Raw genomic sequence first — 18,105 nt, 5'->3', positions numbered from 1 at the left:
ATTACATTATTATTTATTCTTTTCTTTTTGAAACTGTCATCTGAAAGGTCTTTTTCTTGGGAAGAAACTGCCTACCTAACCATTCATTCTTGGATCAGATTCACAGTGAATTCCTTGTGAAGACCAACATATTGAACTTCACGGGGGAATAATAATTGAAACCCTGCCTCCTCCTAGTTTTTCTTTTGTCAGGTAAGGTGTGTGACAGTTCTCTCAATTGCTTGTCATCTAGCCTAGTAATTTAACTATACCTTGATTTCAGAAACACCTATTTTCATACCTAAAAAGAAGGAAAAAAGACGAAAGGGATAGGACAAGGTGAAGGAACCCACAGCACAGAAGACCTCTATCAGTAGGAAAGAAGTAGTCACTGCATTGAGTGCTCATGACTCAACCTGCTAAACAAGCAGAATTTTCAGAAGATTTAAAAAGTCTGTTTATTTGAAAAAGTCACACGGAATAAACTTGTCACAGATCATCTTTAAAAGTTTTTTTTTTTAATGTAGTAGCTTTCACTATTAAATTGTTTCAGACAGTGCCAATGTGACAGCCCTTTTTTCTCCTAAGTTTATGAACACAAGACTTTGTGTGTCAAAGCCAGATTTAGAATATCTCTCATGTAAATTCCAGCGAATAATTCAAATTTTAAAAATTAAGTTTAAAATATTTCCAATAATTCTGTTCAAGTTTCACTTATTCAAAGTTGTGGTTCTTCCCCCTCCATCCAATATCCTCTGGTTAAAATTGACAAGTTCTAAGTGTGACTATTAAAATACTGTGGAGGAACATGTAGGGAAAGTTTTATTTAAAATAAATTGGAACTCTTTTTGGAAAACACAGATCAGAGACAAGCATGCAGGGTAATTCAATTTAGAATCCTTTCACTTGCTTAGAAGGCTGTGTCCCCTCAGAGGATTGACACAATCCACAGTGAACACTTCCCAGAAGGTTCTGAAGTCAAATGGCCACAGTGCATTTTCATGGGTAAGAATTTGAAAGGTTATAGCGGGAAACTTTAGAAGTACACATCAGAGTCTATTGCAGAGACAGCCTTTGAAGTGTAGAGTGCAGAACCAAGGCCATTTTGGCAACTTCAATGACTGTGGAAGGACAGAAGGCCTCATCTGCTTGAGCTAATGGGCCAGTGACCAGTGGCATTGTAAGAAGATGCAACGAGTGGTTCAGTGAGAATTGGCAGATTTTGTGACCATTTATGCAAGGTCTTTCCATTACAATAACAGTCAGGTGATGCTATATAGTCTTTCTCATTATAGAACCCCTTCTGGGCCTTGAACATGCCTTTATTTTCTGTATTTAAGAGACAAACATGTTCTATCAATTTCACAGCTTAAAACTCAGGACACTGTAAGTTTAACAGAGGTCTTTGATGGTAACAGAAATCACTTCTAAAATCAATCCATGAGATCATCTGCCCTGCTTGGGTGGAGGTTTCTGTCCAAGCTCCAGCTCCCACCCCCACTGCCAGACTTCCTACAGAAGAGGCTGAAAGATACTTCCATAGATGGCTTTGGAATCTGACTTGGTTTTAACTTCATTAGTTCCGTCTAAGACTTCATTTAACTGGCATCTAAATCACTCTTCAGAGTAACGGTGAGCCTTTTCTTCCTATTTTCTGAATTCTAGCATATTCTCCATATTCTCATATCCTCCAGTGTGCCATGGTACAGTGTTTAAATTTCTATTTACACCACACCACTCTGAGGAATTTTCTTCAGTCTTTATACTATGCAGGGTCTCTCCAATCCAGGCACTGAGAGCATCTGAAGTAGCCTCTGTTTTCCATAGAAACACTCATCCTTCTTGTCCATATTTACGACCCCTGGCAGCCTTTCCCAAAATCTATAAGCTTTGTGAGGGACTGATTCCATCTAGCACTCTTGAATAATGTACAGAAAGCAGATTTTAGTTCATCTGTGAGTAAAAGGTAAGAATTTGACATTGGTTAAGCAGTTCTTTGAGTTGTAGTCCATTGGTACCTATAGAGGAGCTCTTAGCTGAGGGAATGCCAAGTGCATTTGACATCTAAACTAAGGCACTGAAAATGCTGCATAAGAACCACTACTTGTAGATAAGATGTGGTGGTTCACTATGAAGTCTCAGCACCTCTGAGGGAGAAGCAGAACAAATGCTGCAGATGTAAAGTCAGCCTGGTATTCATCGTGAGTTCCAGGCCAGCCTGGGCTATATAATGAGTTCCAGGCCAGCCTGAGCTATATAGTGAGTTCCAGGTCAGCTACAACTACACAGTGAGAATCTGTCTCTAAAAATCTACATATTCTTTAATTGTATGCAAGTTACCAGTAGTAAGACACTAAATATGCAACATATGAAAACTCAGTACATGTAATAGTTCATTAATAATAAAGGAAATATATGTGGGGCTTTTAATACTTAATAAGAAGGTAACTATAAATATATAGATGATATATTTAGATACAAATCTATAGAACTACATATAGAAAATTCAGAGTATTTCTCTATTAGATAACCAAAAATTAATGAGCCTGAATTGGATAATTCTCATATCGATAAATATACAGAGAAAAATCTTTTCAGTAAGATAGACATACCAAAATGGCCCGTGAACTGTATAGAAATTAAGAAGGAATCATCTACAGGGAGGAACAAGAAAGGAGATACTGCAGGACAGCTGAGAATGTCATTGTAAATTGACTTTTTGCTCCCAGCCATTTGCTCATCATAAGCTCAGACCCTCTACTACATAGCTGAAGTCTTCCCAAAGGCACACGTGTGTGTTTTCCACCCTATGGATACAGCTTAAAACAACTTTAGTCAATGGCAAATAGTTGGGTTTGCCAGTTCTTTGTCAATACCTTAAGTGGCCCTGTAGTTTCTATCTGCTTCTTTATTCTTTAGCCATTTTTCATGAGGACACGAGAGACTCACAGAGCAGAACTGAGGTGAGCATGCAGTGACCAATCAAGCCAGCCATACGTGTAATCAGAAATAAATCCCCTTGAGTCCAGTCTGTGGCAGTAACTCTCAGCTAATTGCATACATGCAATGAAGAGACACAGGATGAACTAAGATTTTGTGTTTCTTTGTTATGACCATTGTTACCTGATACATTCACAGATAAAACTGAGCAATGGGGACAGTCTTCCCTCATAGGAATTAAAAACAAAACAAAGAACCAAAATCCCTTTCTTGAGATTCTTTTTTTTTTCTTTTTCCAAAAATAAAAAGCAGCAAATTCACAGCTGATCAGTGGAGAAAGTCCTCTCCAATATTTTTTTTTCTATATTATCCACTGGCTTCTGTTTTTCTTCACAGTCAGGTTAACAACTCCATTGACATTAAAATGAGAAAAAATGCCTCTAATTTATGGAGATTCCAATGACTCTGTGACCTCATCTGTAAAATATGAAGTCAACTTTGATCATCAGTGTAGAATTCTGTTTGGGGCTGTGAAACTGTCCTCTGGTTATGATGGGGCTGTTTTCTCTTGAACTACCATCAACTGTGAATATTCTCCTGACAGCCACTTAAAACTGGGCCCACTGATTTTCAGTTATGGAGATTGGAGGGCTTAAGGGACACCACAAAGATTTATAACCATTGCTAAGGGAGAGGAGCTCATGAAGTGCCCCCTTTCCCAAGTATGTATGTGGTTAACAGTTGCTGGAGGAGACAGGTGGTTTTCTTCAGTGGTATAACTGCCTGTCAGTAGCCAGGCTTCAGTCAGTAATCTATTACCATGTTCCTGTAGGTAACACCATTAGACTCACTAAATCACAAGGCTACACCTGAATAGATCATCTCTTTGTTTCTGTCATCAGCACCTTATCTGGGACAAGAAGGCACTTGTTCATGTCTTCTCAGAGGAAGTTCACATAGCAGCACACTTAGGTCCGGGAGGGACATTGAGAACCCTCACATGTAAAAGGGGCAAAGCAGGAAAGCTAACTTCACTGAGGAACCAGTAACGTTTTCCTTTGCTCTGTTTAAAATGTCGAGACTTTTTGTGAAAAATCAGTTTCACTGTTAAAAATTAGGAACTCAACAAAATACTTTTAAGATCTCAGTCTAAAAGTACTAAGATTGCCATTTTCATTCTGACCACATTTCAGAGACTATCACATAAGCTCTTGTAATAATGTATTGACTTTTCAGATCAAAATTTTAAATGTTTTAATTAAAAAATTTAGGTTTTTAAATGTTGTCATTTAACTGTGCTGCTTTGCTCTCTTACCAAGGATTAGGGGAAATCCGGATGGTGAGGACTCAAGCCTGCACCTCTGCTCTCAGTGTCCTTTGCAGCCCCATGCTCCTTCCTGATCTCTAAAGAACACTCGGCTCTTTCCGACAGTGGTTCACACTGCTTTTCTAATCTTTAAAGGCCAAACATTATTTTTCTTCAATCTTAGTTTATAAAACAGCCGACCAAATAAGTATCCCTCAATTCCCCAAATGACCAGAGACCTGTGTGCCCTTGTCAGTCACTATGACAGCACACTTTGTTTTCCTTTATTTACAGTTCCATAAACATCTACTCATAATTCATATGCATATTATTTGACAATCTAATAAGTATGAAGTTTGTGTGGGGTGTCCAAGTTGTCTCGTTTATTTTTGTATTAACAGAATCCAAAGCAAAACCTGGCATGCACCATATGCTCATTATATGGATGAATGAATAAAGGAATGACCTCCTAAGACTCCATCAATGTTTTCTTCACCATCTTTATAAATATTATGCAACATTTCTAGACAGTATGCGTGTGCGACTCCCTCAGTTATCTTCCTAATCCACACAGGACTCTCCTTATATGCTTACACATTGACATTCTCTCAGTTTGTACATTTCCACCACTCTTCTGTCTGTTACACACTCTTGCTTGTCAATGACTATTATCTGAGAAGATTCAGGAAATCATTCTCAGGTTGGTATTGAGATGTAGAAATGGAGGAGTCTCTGTGAGTGACATCATACTAGAAATAGAGGAGTCTCTGTGAGTGTCAACATACTAGAAATGGAGGAGTCTCTGCGAGTGACCTCATACTAGAAATAGAGGAGTCTCTGTGAGTGACATCATACTAGAAATAGAGGAGTCTCTGCGAGTGACATCATACTAGAAATAGAGGAGTCTCTGTGAGTGACATCATACTAGAAATGGAGGAGTCTCTGCGAGTGACATCATACTAGATGTGGAGGAGTCTCTGCGAGTGACATCATACTCTGGGCCACTACGAAGATGACTCCCTCTGGAAATGAAAATGGTAGCTTTTTCACTTAAGCAAAACACTTTGGTGAGTTTATTTGATATGAGTCAATGTTGAAAAACTTAAATTTATTAATGAAAACATTTAAATTTCTGATCTGGAAGGTGAAGATTACAGTTTTGAAAGATGATTATTCCCACATTCCTATTCTTCATTTCTATTGTCACATGAATCACAAAGCCTTTCTGGATATATCATATCTATTATTTTTTGTGTATTGAAAATTGCATAATGTACTTTTATGTGCACCTGACTACAGAAAGTGGAATGAGTAAACATGAACATTTTTTGTCACTGAGATATTTCAACATTCTTTAGAGAAAAGACATATAGCCTCTAGCTTCTGCCTACATTCTTATGAGTAGGTACGGTCATAGCATTCCCCTTTTATACAAAAATTATGCATTTGAATTGCTTCCAATAAGTTCTTTAGAGAATTTTCATGGGCTCACCATGGAGAGCAAAAGCTCAACTGATGAATGAAGGTGCTAAGGAAAATAACAAACAAGTTCATACCTGGGACTGAAATCTTCCCTGCAGTGGGGTGATCCATCTCCATAACGAGGCCATTGTGCAATACCTGGAAACAAAAACCAGAAAGAAAGAAACCATCTTCAATCTCAAGGCATGTGGAAAGTTGACCTTACTTAGTAAACTACTTAGTCAACATTGGAGAAAGAAATTACAAAACAGATAACTTTTATCTGTCATTTGAAAATAAATATGTGAAGTGTTTCTTATTGTCATATATGTCAATTGAAGCCAAAAATGGCTAAGAGACTCATGAACCAGAAAAATACATTCATACAAAATCTCCCTTCATTTTAAATATAGCTGATCATCTCCCCGCTTTCATCCAAGTCTTCTACTCTAATGTTAAAAGTTACCGTGTGTGTGTGTGTGTGTGTGTGTGTGTGTGTGTGTGTGTGCGCACGCGCGTGTGTTTTAAATTCTGGCAAGACCTGACCAAAGACAATTAAAGCAGGGAAAGGAGTGGGGTAGGATCTGGGTCTGGAACAGAGGAGCCCACACACTTGTCAATGTATTCAGTGGAATTTAAAGATCATTCCAATGAAAGGTAAATCAGAGCATCCAAGGGGCAAGTCACTGCCGGAGGTGAAGGATACAAGAATGTTAAGACAAGAATATGGGCAGAGCTAATTGAGAGAGTCTATGGGAGGCCCAGGTTAGGGACTTGGGCGGGGAGGTTAACCCAGTGATGTTTTCAAGGCTGATAAGACTATATAAAGAATAGGACTCTGATAAAGGAACACAGAAAGAGAAAAAACAAAAACCTCTTGCTAGAGGGCTTAAAAGGTTCTTCTGTTCTGTGACCAAGATCAGCTTCCCAGTGTTCCCTTAGGAAAAAGTGTAAACACAGCTTAGGGTAATACCTAAGGTCAGTAACTACCCAGTATCTCACCAGGGACATAAACCTGAGTGCTCTTTTATTTGACTAGGAAACCTGAAAATGAAGGTTAAAATTTTGTTGTTGTTGTTGTTCAAGAACCCAAATCTGTTAGATATTCTCAAAGTGCTTTACCTATTAATAGAGAATGTCATGATGCCTTGGGGCCAGTATCTGTAACATAAATGTTGAATTACTGTAGATGAAAATTTTATGACACAGGAACAAAATTCTACAAAATTTTGTTTTGTTTTAAACAATAGGGGATACCACGAGAATCCTATCTCAATCAATCCAACATGAATTGTTGGGACTTCAATGCAAGTTGAATGTAAATGGTTTCTCCTTCACTGTCAACAGGGTAGGCCTCTCTTCCTATCCTGTACATGACAGAAGCATGCCAGAGGCGCAGTACAGTTAAGGACTTTGAGTTCACACAAGAACAATAGTGATAATGGTTCTATAGCATTTTGAGGTTCCGATTTAGTGAACCGCATTGTCAGGACAATGCATTTATAAGGTAAAGATACATGGAACAAAGGAGCTGATAAAAGCATGTTCTTCCTTGGGAAAAAAAAACTTAGGAAAATAAAAAAAAATGAGATAGGGCTATCTTTCTAATAAGGGTTTTGGTCATACTATGACAGAAGTCATCAATAAGAAAACTTCATGGGAAACCGTTTAAGGTTAGATGTCCTAATCTGTTGTGCTTAAGTATTCTGGCATCTGCCCCGGTTATGCGAGGAATGGACACTGATTAGGACAGCAACTCTCTAGCAAGCATTCAACTCCCACCAGTCAGGGCAGCACCACACCATATGGAGAGCCTTGATAGCAATGCCTTGCTTTTCTTTTGGCATCACCAGGTTTGTACACAAGAGCTGGCCAGAGAAAACCCTTGCCAGTGTTAGAACTGTGCTATAATTTAATTCTGGTGTGGCTCATTCTCAGCATCCACCCAGCACAGCCTCCTTCTCCATGGGGGTGGGGGCTAAATGCCAGCCGGAGGTGCTAAATCTCAGTTCTGCTGAGGACAGGAACAAAAATACCAAGCTAAATTTCACTTGAAACAATTATCCGCACACTGAATCATTCTTCTCTTCTCGTATCCCTGTTGCCCTCCTGACTACCTCTTTGTAATAGCGCTGCAGTGCTACTCACAAAAGACAAAAGTGAGTGTTCTTAGCTAAATATAACCGAACTGATAGCGTTGAAATTAATTAACGCTGAATTTTAATCATGTAGCAAATGTTAAGTGTCAAACGTGAAAGGGTAGTTGGTAAAGGTCAAGGGACATATGTCAAAGTTTCGTGAAGCGAAGCTAGTGGCAGTTGATTGAAATTTTCCCCAGAAGCTGCATTAGGGATCACACTTCCTTCACCTCTAACTTGATTTCTGTCTGCAGTAATATTTCCTGCTTGAGTCTTTTACCTGATCAATACTTAGCTTTAAGCAAAAACACAAATATGTTTGATGTTAGGCACAGGATGCTAACTGCCACTTCTCATTGTCATTTGCTGTGACGTTTGTACAAAGAGGCAAATGGGCTGGACTGAGTGAGCTCCCATCTGTAGAAAGGGCTGACTCTACTCCCTCGCTTGGCAGAGGCTCCTCTTTAATGTACAGTGTGGAGTTGAGAAGATTCCACAGGCTTTTCTCATAGCTCAGGTATCATCACCCCAGAGATAGTACTGTCCCTGGAAAACTGCCCAGTGACCCAGAGTCTTGGGTCATTTTCCAACCTTGCTTGTGGAGCTTTGCCCAGTATCATTTTCAAATATTTCAGAAGACTATATCCTGGCATAAATCTTACCTGCCCACTTCAGTGTGTTGTCTTGTCAAAGCTTCACTGGAAACTGAGGCATGAACCCTGCCACCTCTTACTAAGCATTTCTTTGCAAAGGGTTAACACATGCCCCTTTCATTTTCTCATCTAGCTAAGAAATCAGTGTCTAGAATTTGAATGCAAAATTTGAATAAAAATCTTCAGCTCTATTGCTACTAAAAATGGACTAGAGAATCTTCAGGGACCTTAACAGATATTTTAAAAACTTATGTGTATATTGTGGTACAGGGTGCACATGAGAGCTAGTGCTCATTTAGGCCTGAAGAAATAGAATCAAATTTATGGGAAGTGGAGTAACAAACAGATATTAGCAGCCTGATGGGGGTATTGGGAGCCAGCGGGGGTCCTATGAAAGAGCAGTGTACCTTTAACTAGAGTTTTCTTGCCAGTCCCAATCAGGGACTTTATAGCTTTTCTTCACAAAGATTTCATGACTTTAACTTCAATCTGATTATTCAGATCCTTCTTATTGCATACTAAATTATTTCAAAATCAAGACAAAACCTTCCCTGGAACTCTTATGTCAGTTTGACCTTTGGCAGTGTGTTTAGATTCGACTGTTTTCTCCCATATTTTCCTTATTTTATTCTTTTTACTCCTTTCATTGTTTGGTAGCTCCTCTAAATTTTTATTTCTTCTTGATGTTTCAAAAGCCTATTCTTGCCAAGAATAGAATTTTAGATAGTGCACTAACCTCTTTAGGAAAGTATCAGGTCTACTTAGAATAAGGACTCTCTTTCTTTCTCAAGGGTTTTATAGAGTGACAGCCTAATGAGAGTCAAATGATAATGTATTAATGATGGGATGATAAATGTATACCTTAGAGTGGTGTAAGAAATAAAGTTTAAAGTAAGTCTTTTTATAAAGTCCTATGGAAGATGAAGAAAAAGTCTATAATGCAGCAATAGGAAAACAAACAAAAGAGCATAAAAATTAAAAAGCTGACACCCTCAGTATTACAAGCACAAGCCTGTAATCCTAGCTTATTGGGATACTGAGGCAGGAGAATTCCAAATTCAAGTCCTCTTTGTACTACAGCATGAGTTCAAGACCAGCCTGGACAAGTTAGTAAAACCCTGTTTAAAAATCAAAAGGGAGGAAGGGACTTAAGATACTGCTCAGTGGTAATGTGTTATATACACGACCCTAGGTTCAATCCCCAGACCCCCCCCCCCCCCACACACACACATCTATCCAATGCAAATCTTTTATGGAAAGCAAGAAAACCACATCAAGGATACATTTTCTTTACATGTATCAAAACTGAGATAAAACCAACAAGGGCCTTAGCAATAATCCCCGAAGAAGATGAATCTACGCTATTTACTGTGAGTCCTCATCTGATAAATTCACTTAATTCAACAAACTCCATACAACTCTGATACATCAGGTACAAGGAAGGGGCAGGAAGTGTTGATGAATGAATTTGCACCAAAATTGTCTGTAACTGTAGAAGAAGGGACAGAGAACAAGAGACTTGAGCCAATCTAGAACAGAAAAGATGCTCCACAAACACTAATGTGCCCAATACAAAGTGCTAAGGAAAACTGAGGCTGCAGAAAAGCACCTTCCAGAAACGTACAACCCTGCATGTAGAATTCCAGGTAAATACCTACCAGTCGGTAGGTTTAACTGTTGTTATATAATATTATCTGTTATGTAATAATATCTGTTTAATCATCTATGTACTTGATAGATGTTCAACAAATATCTATTGAGTTGTTTTAATTAAATTGGATTAACTGAATAAATATCAGTAGTTTCTTTTGGTTTTATTATTTGATGGGGCTATTTAACTTAAGATTTCCCTAGACACAAAGTTCTTCTACAATATTCGTATTTTAGAATCTTAGCTACTTGTTTTCAGGGTTGCTTTGCAATGATTTTAGTTAGCACTTCTGGCTGATTTCAATGCTGTAGTGCAAACGAGGTAAGACATTCCAGAGCCCATGCTGAGAAGCCATTGAAGGGACATACTCATAGTTAACTAGAAAACATAAAAACTAGCTACAAAAATTAACAAGAAGGGATAACCCATTTGTGATGTAAAATATATCCACCAAAACCAAAGAATACAATTATGTGTTCTTTATATTATGATCCAACCAATAATATCAGATGAAAATTTCCATTTGTGGTATCAAAGCACTCCAAAAATTTCATTTTTGGAGCACTTTGAATTTCATATTAAGGCCATTCAACATATGTCAACTGCAGCAATTTAATAATTCTTAGTGTAACAGAGAATAATTTTGAAACAGCATTTGAGAAGCTATAAAAGCAAAGGTAAAACTTAGATACAGTCAACAAGGTAGCTCAACTGTTTATAAAAACTTCTCACAGAAAAAAAAAAACAGAAATAACATGAAGTCATGAAACAAATATCAAGGTAAGCTCTCATATTTACCTAGCTAAAGGAGATCAGATTTAAAAGCTGGTGTTTGGAGCTCTCTTACTCCTTTGACTCAACTTCTCTTTATTTCTTTTTTGTTCTTTTCTTTTCTTAGTTTCACTATTATTTTTAGATTTTTATTAGTTCAGTGAGAGTTTCACAAAACATGCTTTGATCACATTCAATCTCCCTTTTAACTCAATTTCTATAACTAAAATTTATTTTCAACTTAATATATACAAGCCTCTAACTCTTCAAGTTCAAAAACTCGTAATTGTGTGGCTGAAGAGCTGGCTTATCAGTTATGAGTTCATGCTTCTCCTACAGAGGACACTGGTTCAATTCCCACATAGCAACTCACAAAACTTTCAGCAATTCTAGATCCAGGGAATATGAATATATATATATATATAATCACTATTTAAGTCATGCAAAGAGGAATTATAATATATACATATAGCTCAATAATACTGATAATGAGCACACATGCACTCAACACCAGTACAAAAATAATCCCAGCACTCGGGAGGCAGAGGCAGGCGGATCTCTGTGAGTTCGAGGCCAGCCTGGTCTACAAGAGCTAGTTCCAGGACAGGAACCAAAAGCTACGGAGAAACCCTGTCTCGAAAAATCAAAAAAAAAAATGAAATATTTTCAACAGGTTTAATCTTCCAAGTATGCTCAAACCATTATCAAATCCCAAATAATCACTCTACTAAATTTTCGTACTCATTCTCTTATTTTTATACTTGTACCATATATGTGCATACAATCAACAATTAAGTATTTAATTAACTTACATTTATCTCAGTGAAATCATGCACATGTATTTTCTGACCTGCTTTATCTCTGGAAATTATGTCCATGATGCAACTGCTTTGGACCACAAGGCTGTGGACTAACCAGGGCCATCAATGTAAAGTATGGTATTGTATAAATGTACCATAATTTTGTAGTTTTTACTGGTATGAATTATACCTAATTTGTTTCATTGTGACATTCTTTTACATATACTATATAACTGATTTTATCATATTCATCTTATTTCTTTTGATTATTTTCTTCCTTTCAATTCTGCTGATTTTTTCCTAATTAAGCCCTCTTCTCTTTTTATGCTTTTGTATCATTTTTTTTTCTTTTTACATCCCAGTGAGTTTCCTTAGGGTTGCTTATAGACAGATCTGTCTAGCATATGACCTGTCAGCATCTAGTAATGAAGGGTACTGAAGCTCTTGGGCCCCCAGCCATCTGGGGATGTATATGAAGTTAATTGTTGTTGAAACAAGATTCATTTTCTTCAGTGGTGTGCTCACTGGTAAGACCCCCCATGCCCCTGCAAATACACCCTAATTTAGTTACCTACTGTTTTCTTATGTGCTTTGCATTTATTTTACTGTGACTAAAAATGCACCTATTAACATACTTTTTCATGAAACTATTTCTCTAGAACATATACCTAAAGAACTGATAACAGATGTGTGTGTAACACCAGGTAAGAACCAAGTACTTTCTAAATAGTTTGTGAATGATTTTCACTTGCTGTACATTTGTTGGCAAAACCAGGTATTTGAGTATTCAGCTTCGACCAGTTTTTCTCGTTGAGGCTTTAACTTGCATTTCCTTGATTTACTAAGACAATGGACACATTTTCTCAGTTTAATAATCATTAAAGTACTCTTTATAATTAAATATTTATCCAATTTATTTGTGCCCTTTCTCAGTGCTTTAGTTGACTTTTAATACTGAATTTTCTAATTTTATATATTCTGGATATGAATCCTTTCTTGTAACATAAAATAATAGAAATGAAAATATGGCTTTATTACTTATTCATTTTATGTTGTATTTGGATAAACAACATTCTAAATTCGGTTATGTGTTCTACAGTTTTTGCTATATATCTTAAATTTCTTCCATAGGCTTAGATGACAAAGATAGTTTAGTGATGGAAGGCAATAGTTTCCACTTAATAAATAGTATATCTGCTTGAGAACGGCAGTGATGTGTCCTACGGTCCCAGCATGTAAAAGCCTGACACAGAAAGACAGAGAAAGTCCTGCCTGCCTGGAATAGATAATAAGACCCTTAACAAACAAACTAACAAAAACCAAAATACAGCAAAGGAAGAACACTAAAAAATGATTAAATAAAGAAAAAAAGGGTAGAAAAGATCATGAACAAACACACTAAAACAAATTATCATTACAAAGAGATTAAATACTGAGATTTGACCACAGCAAAACACAGAGTCTGTAAGCTGGAATCTACAAAGTACTGATAGAAAAAATCACAGATGTCTTCGACACATTCAGAAACAAACACACCATGCTAACGGCCAGGATACACAACATAGCATAGGCACAGGTATCCCAAATTGTAGAGTTTGGTGTGGGTTTTTTTTTGTGAAGACTCACATTTTTGTATTGAAAAATTGTTTTTATTAAAAGATTTACATGAAAAATTCTAGACTCAAACCAGGTTTAACAGTTTTTTTTTTTCGGTTTTTTGAGATCATTTTATTTCTTTTATGTTTCAGGTTAGCATAAAAATCAATGGCTTAAAACAGGTTTAACAGTTTTGAAAGTAACCATAAAATGAGACTGATTCTATCTGATATTAAGATACCTTGCATATTATTATACACTAGGGAGCAAGGAGAAATGATATTAACAAAAGAACAAACATCAAAATGAAGGGAATAGAGTGGGCATGTCTAAATAATTCTTGTCAAAGGAACAAATAAAGGAGAGAAAAGATAGCTTTTTCACCAATGTGACTGAACTATTAGCAAAACAAACAAAAAAAGCAATAAGCAAATAAAAAAAATCTCAACCTAAAACTTTTTTTTCCTTAAAAAGGCATTTATATCACATTCACCCAACTCTTTTTTAATCCGTCCCCACCTCCTACCCCTACAACTTTGTGCCCCATTATCATTGTTTTGCAACTTATTACTTCTATTTGTTCTGTTCATATAGTCCAGGGCACAAAGCCATTGACTAGATATGATCAACCTACCAGAAGTCACATCTGTAATGGTCTGTCCTGTCCCTTTAAGAGAAAGCCCTGCCCACTCCCTCCCCTGTCCACTGCTAAGGCAGGAAGATCTTCCTTCCTGCTTGTAGCCCAAGTCCTTCCTTTCTGTTTCTCTCCAAAACAGGTAGCTGCTGCCCTGGCTCCTTCCCCACCCATCTGGTTCTCCTTCTCTCTCTGGTAGCTTCACTTTTCATCTCACCAAACCAGGGGCTCCCTGCCAGGAACTGACTAGCAGCTTGATTTTATTCATATGCTCATAGTCAGATGAGTTAATTATCTCCTGGTTTTGGTGGACACCATGTCTGGGTGGACTGAAGCATTCCTCAACACTAACAAGAGGGCCCAGTTTCTCATGTTCTTCTCCAAGAGATTATCCCCTGGTTTGGAAGCCCAACCTCTCTTCAGCTGGATAGTGACCCAGAGTTTACCTCTCAGATCTCTCAAACTTTATCTACGGCTCTTAATATTCTCTGGCATTTTCATATCCCATACCATCCTCAGTCTTCAGGAAAAGTAGAACAAACTAACTGTTCCTTAAAAAAATGTTCTTGTCATAGGAGCTTCACCTTGACTGGGTAACACTTTTGCCTCTGGCCCTTCATAGTCTTAGGGCTCTCCCCAAAAGCCCCCTTTCTATCTAGCCTTTTGAACTCAATTATGGGCAGCCCATTTTAGCCCCAGGCCTCTCACCTAAAACCTCTCCCATTCCTGATCACCTGCTAACTCCGCTGTTATCCCATCTTCACTCCCTATTATGGTATTTCACCAACTACTAAATATCTCAACCATGTGTTAATTCATGCCCACTGCCAATTAAAATAGGAGAACAGGTACTATTCTCTCCCTGAGACCAATGCCCCTCACACCTTTCCCCTAAATGGCAGGGCCCCTTTAAAGTAAATCTTGTAACTCCCACAGCTGCCAAGCTCAAGGGACTCCCTCATTGGATTCACCTGTCTCACCTTAAGCCAACTCAAGATACTCCTCATATACTACGGTTAACTCAAACAGTCATTATTGTTTCTATATGTTAGAGAAGGAAGAAGTCTAAAGAATCTGGTCAGTTTTAGGGACTTTCTGTAGCCATTTAGTTAAGTTTACTTCCCCAGCTTAAGGATCTTCCCTGAAGGATAGAATGTTTCACCTGTCCTCAAAACATCCTTTTGTTTAACCTCCCTATAAATATTTTATGTGGAGGCCCAAAACTATAAGCCTATTTCCACCTTGTCTGATCATCAGAGAGTTTGGAGGTTGCTTAAGTGTAGCTACATGTCCCAACTCAGGGTTCTTTTCACATTATGATAGTTCATACAGGTAGATCCACTCCATCCTGACCGATGGTCAGAATATGCAAATATACTTTTGCTCCTTCTTTTGTAATACGAGGTTATTTGGAAAGTGGTTGCCTTCAGGATACTGGGTCTAGGGTAGTTTCACTGCCTAAGCAACAGAATGCTAATGATTTGATGCCTCAAAGCATTAAAGGAATTAACTGTTCAAGTTGTCCTTTGTATTATGTTAATAAAGTCTTTTGTTACATTCTTCCCCCTTTTTAATTGGGTATAAAAGAATACAGAAAAATAAACATGGGTGATTTCAGTATTCACTGGAATGCCCTCCTGGTATTTTCTATTCTTTCTGTTTCGTTATTTTCACATGTGTCTTCATAAGCTTTACTAATATTTCTAACTCCCCATGCCCCTACCCTGGAGAGAGGTGTTTTATAGAAGCTGCTCCCTGACAATTCTGTCTTAGCATGCATCTAAGAACATTCTGTTGTTTTCTCTCCCTTTTTAACACCCTGATTTAGAACATTTTGTTGATTTACCTTCCTTACATTATTCTGTGTTTTAACAAGCTTCCTCCCAAGGTGTACAGTCTTAATCTTGGAGGAAACTGTTGTATAACAGGAAGCAACGTCTGATGCTGTGAATTCATGAGTACAGCAGCCCTCTCATGTCTAGAAAACAGTGTTTCTCTCAAGTACTCCTGGATCTCCTGCCACTCTCTGTTGTGGAATGTTTCTTTACACTGTGTGAAAAGGTATTGCTGTGATAGGTGTAATAAAAATCTGAATGGCTAATAGCTAGGCAGGAGGTATAGACAGGACTTCTGGGCACAGAGAGGAAGGGGCGGAGATTATCGAGGTAAAGGGAGTTGCCAATAACACATGGAGGGAGTCAGATGTACGGAATGAAATATTAAAAGCCACAGGGATAACATAGATTGATATAAATGGGTTAATTTAAGTTCTAAGAGCTATTGGAACAAGTCTAAGCTAAATTTGAGCCTTTATAATTATCCATAAGTCTCTGTGTATTTATTTATTAGGGAGTTGATAGTAAAGAAAAAGACTTATTAAAACCTCTTTTCCATGATGGTCCCTGAGACTTGGGGAGAGATGTAATACAGTCATGCCATTTAGGGCTATACACTCTGATGACACTTAAATTTCTGATCTTTCATCAGATGTGTCTTTCCATGTTAACCATCATTCATTACAAAATTTTTTTTTTCTGATAAGGTCTGAGAACTGCACTAATCTTTAAACATAGAAATATAAATTTAGGGGGAAGTTTAATACAATGTCACTTGTGCAAACTAACAGTTCTATATTTTTCCTCTGGGATCTCTGTGTTTCACAACCATGGGTCCATGGCCAGATGTATAGTACAGGCATGTGTTTCCTTCTGTGGAATGGGCTATAAACCAATCAGAAGGCCGATGGTTACTCCCATACCATTCCTACCTCTGTAGCACCCATGGGATATTTTGCCATGCAAGTCATACTTAGAGTTACCAGATTCAATTGGCAGTATTGGGTAATACTGCCAATGACTTGCCCTAAGACCCCATCCCCAAACAGCCTATGTAGCCTGTTTCAGTACTACAAAAGCTAGACATCAGAGATAAAGCTCCTTAATCAGTACCAGCTTGATTTTTCCATGTCATGTGACCAATGTGTGTGGTATCTTGAACGATAGGGTCTTACCTTCAAGTTCTTGTGGGCAGCCTAGAGTAACAAAAATTTTGAGTGTCTCCAGGAAACTTATGGCCAACAGTTCAAGGGGGGGTATCCCACACCTGGCACAAATAATTATATTTGGTAACCTATGGTTTCTGGCATGCACATAATCCCCTGTGTAGTAAACTATATCTTCTATCTCAATGGATCATGGAATTAAAATTTAAAATACTATAATTTTTATTTTTGGGGGAATTATAATATATTTGAATCATTTTCCTTTTCATTTATTCTGCCAAATTCTTCTATATACCACTCCTTTCTCTTTCAAATTAATTACCTCTATTAATTGTTGTTATGTGTGTGTATGTGTGTGTGTGTATGTTTGTATCAACAGGGTCTGTTAAAGAAAACCACACACTAAAAATACAGAGTTGTGGACTCCAGTATCATCAGGTACATCTAGAATACGACTCTTATACCTAAATCTCAGGGATCATTGAAGAGAGGTCTGAAGGTTGTAAGAGTCAGAGAAACAGAAAGCTTAAAATGAAATTGTCTCCTAGAATACCAGAAATTACACTCATAAAATCTTACCAGCGTGATTGCCTAAACATAAGCTGAACAAGAATAACAGCAGTGAACATGCTAACATGGAAGAGAGAAAGTCCACAAGGCCTAAATTTTATTAAATTTCAGGAGGAAAAAACAGATAAAGTCTTTGAGATTACTCTGCCAGAGAATATGTACGGGAATGAACAGAGAAGTTCTAGTGTAGGGAAATATTTAAAAATAACAGTTCTGAGAATAGACTAATAAGCAACATGGTATGTGTGTAGGGGTTTGTGTGTGTGTGTGTGTGTGTGTGTGTGTAAATATGCATAAATAACTCATTACAGTAAAAATAAATCACAGTCCAACTAGAGAATATTTCTAGATCATAAATAGGCATAATTAGGCATTTTACCGGTGGTTACACGAGATATGAAAAGAAGCACATGGAGAAATATAATCAATGTCATTAACCATTAGGAAGCGAGGAGTCAACAGAGACTGTGATTTATCTCTACAATGACAAACCCAAAACGAGAGCTAAAATTTTAAATAACGACATTCATTTCTGGAAAGGAGAAACTGGATCACTCAAACATCCTCAGTGAAAATGTAAGATGGCCTGGCTCGTCTGGAAAACA

General features: G+C 37.5%; 1 protein-coding gene across 1 annotated transcript in view; it reads right to left on the bottom strand.

The window, feature by feature from the left end:
- Nucleotides 1-18,105, bottom strand: part of Sugct (succinyl-CoA:glutarate-CoA transferase) — a 674,235-nt gene that overhangs the window by 111,765 nt on the left and 544,365 nt on the right. The window contains exon 13 of the mRNA XM_041630811.1: nt 5,782-5,845. Coding sequence (XP_041486745.1) covers nt 5,782-5,845 — 64 coding nt within the window. The remainder of the gene's footprint in view (nt 1-5,781; nt 5,846-18,105) is intronic.

The sequence above is a fragment of the Microtus oregoni genome, unplaced genomic scaffold, assembly GCF_018167655.1.
Source record: "Microtus oregoni isolate MIOR12 unplaced genomic scaffold, Mior012 000035F_ref0000213, whole genome shotgun sequence".
Classification (NCBI taxonomy): domain Eukaryota; kingdom Metazoa; phylum Chordata; class Mammalia; order Rodentia; family Cricetidae; genus Microtus; species Microtus oregoni.
This window is presented reverse-complemented; position numbering and strand designations above follow the sequence as displayed.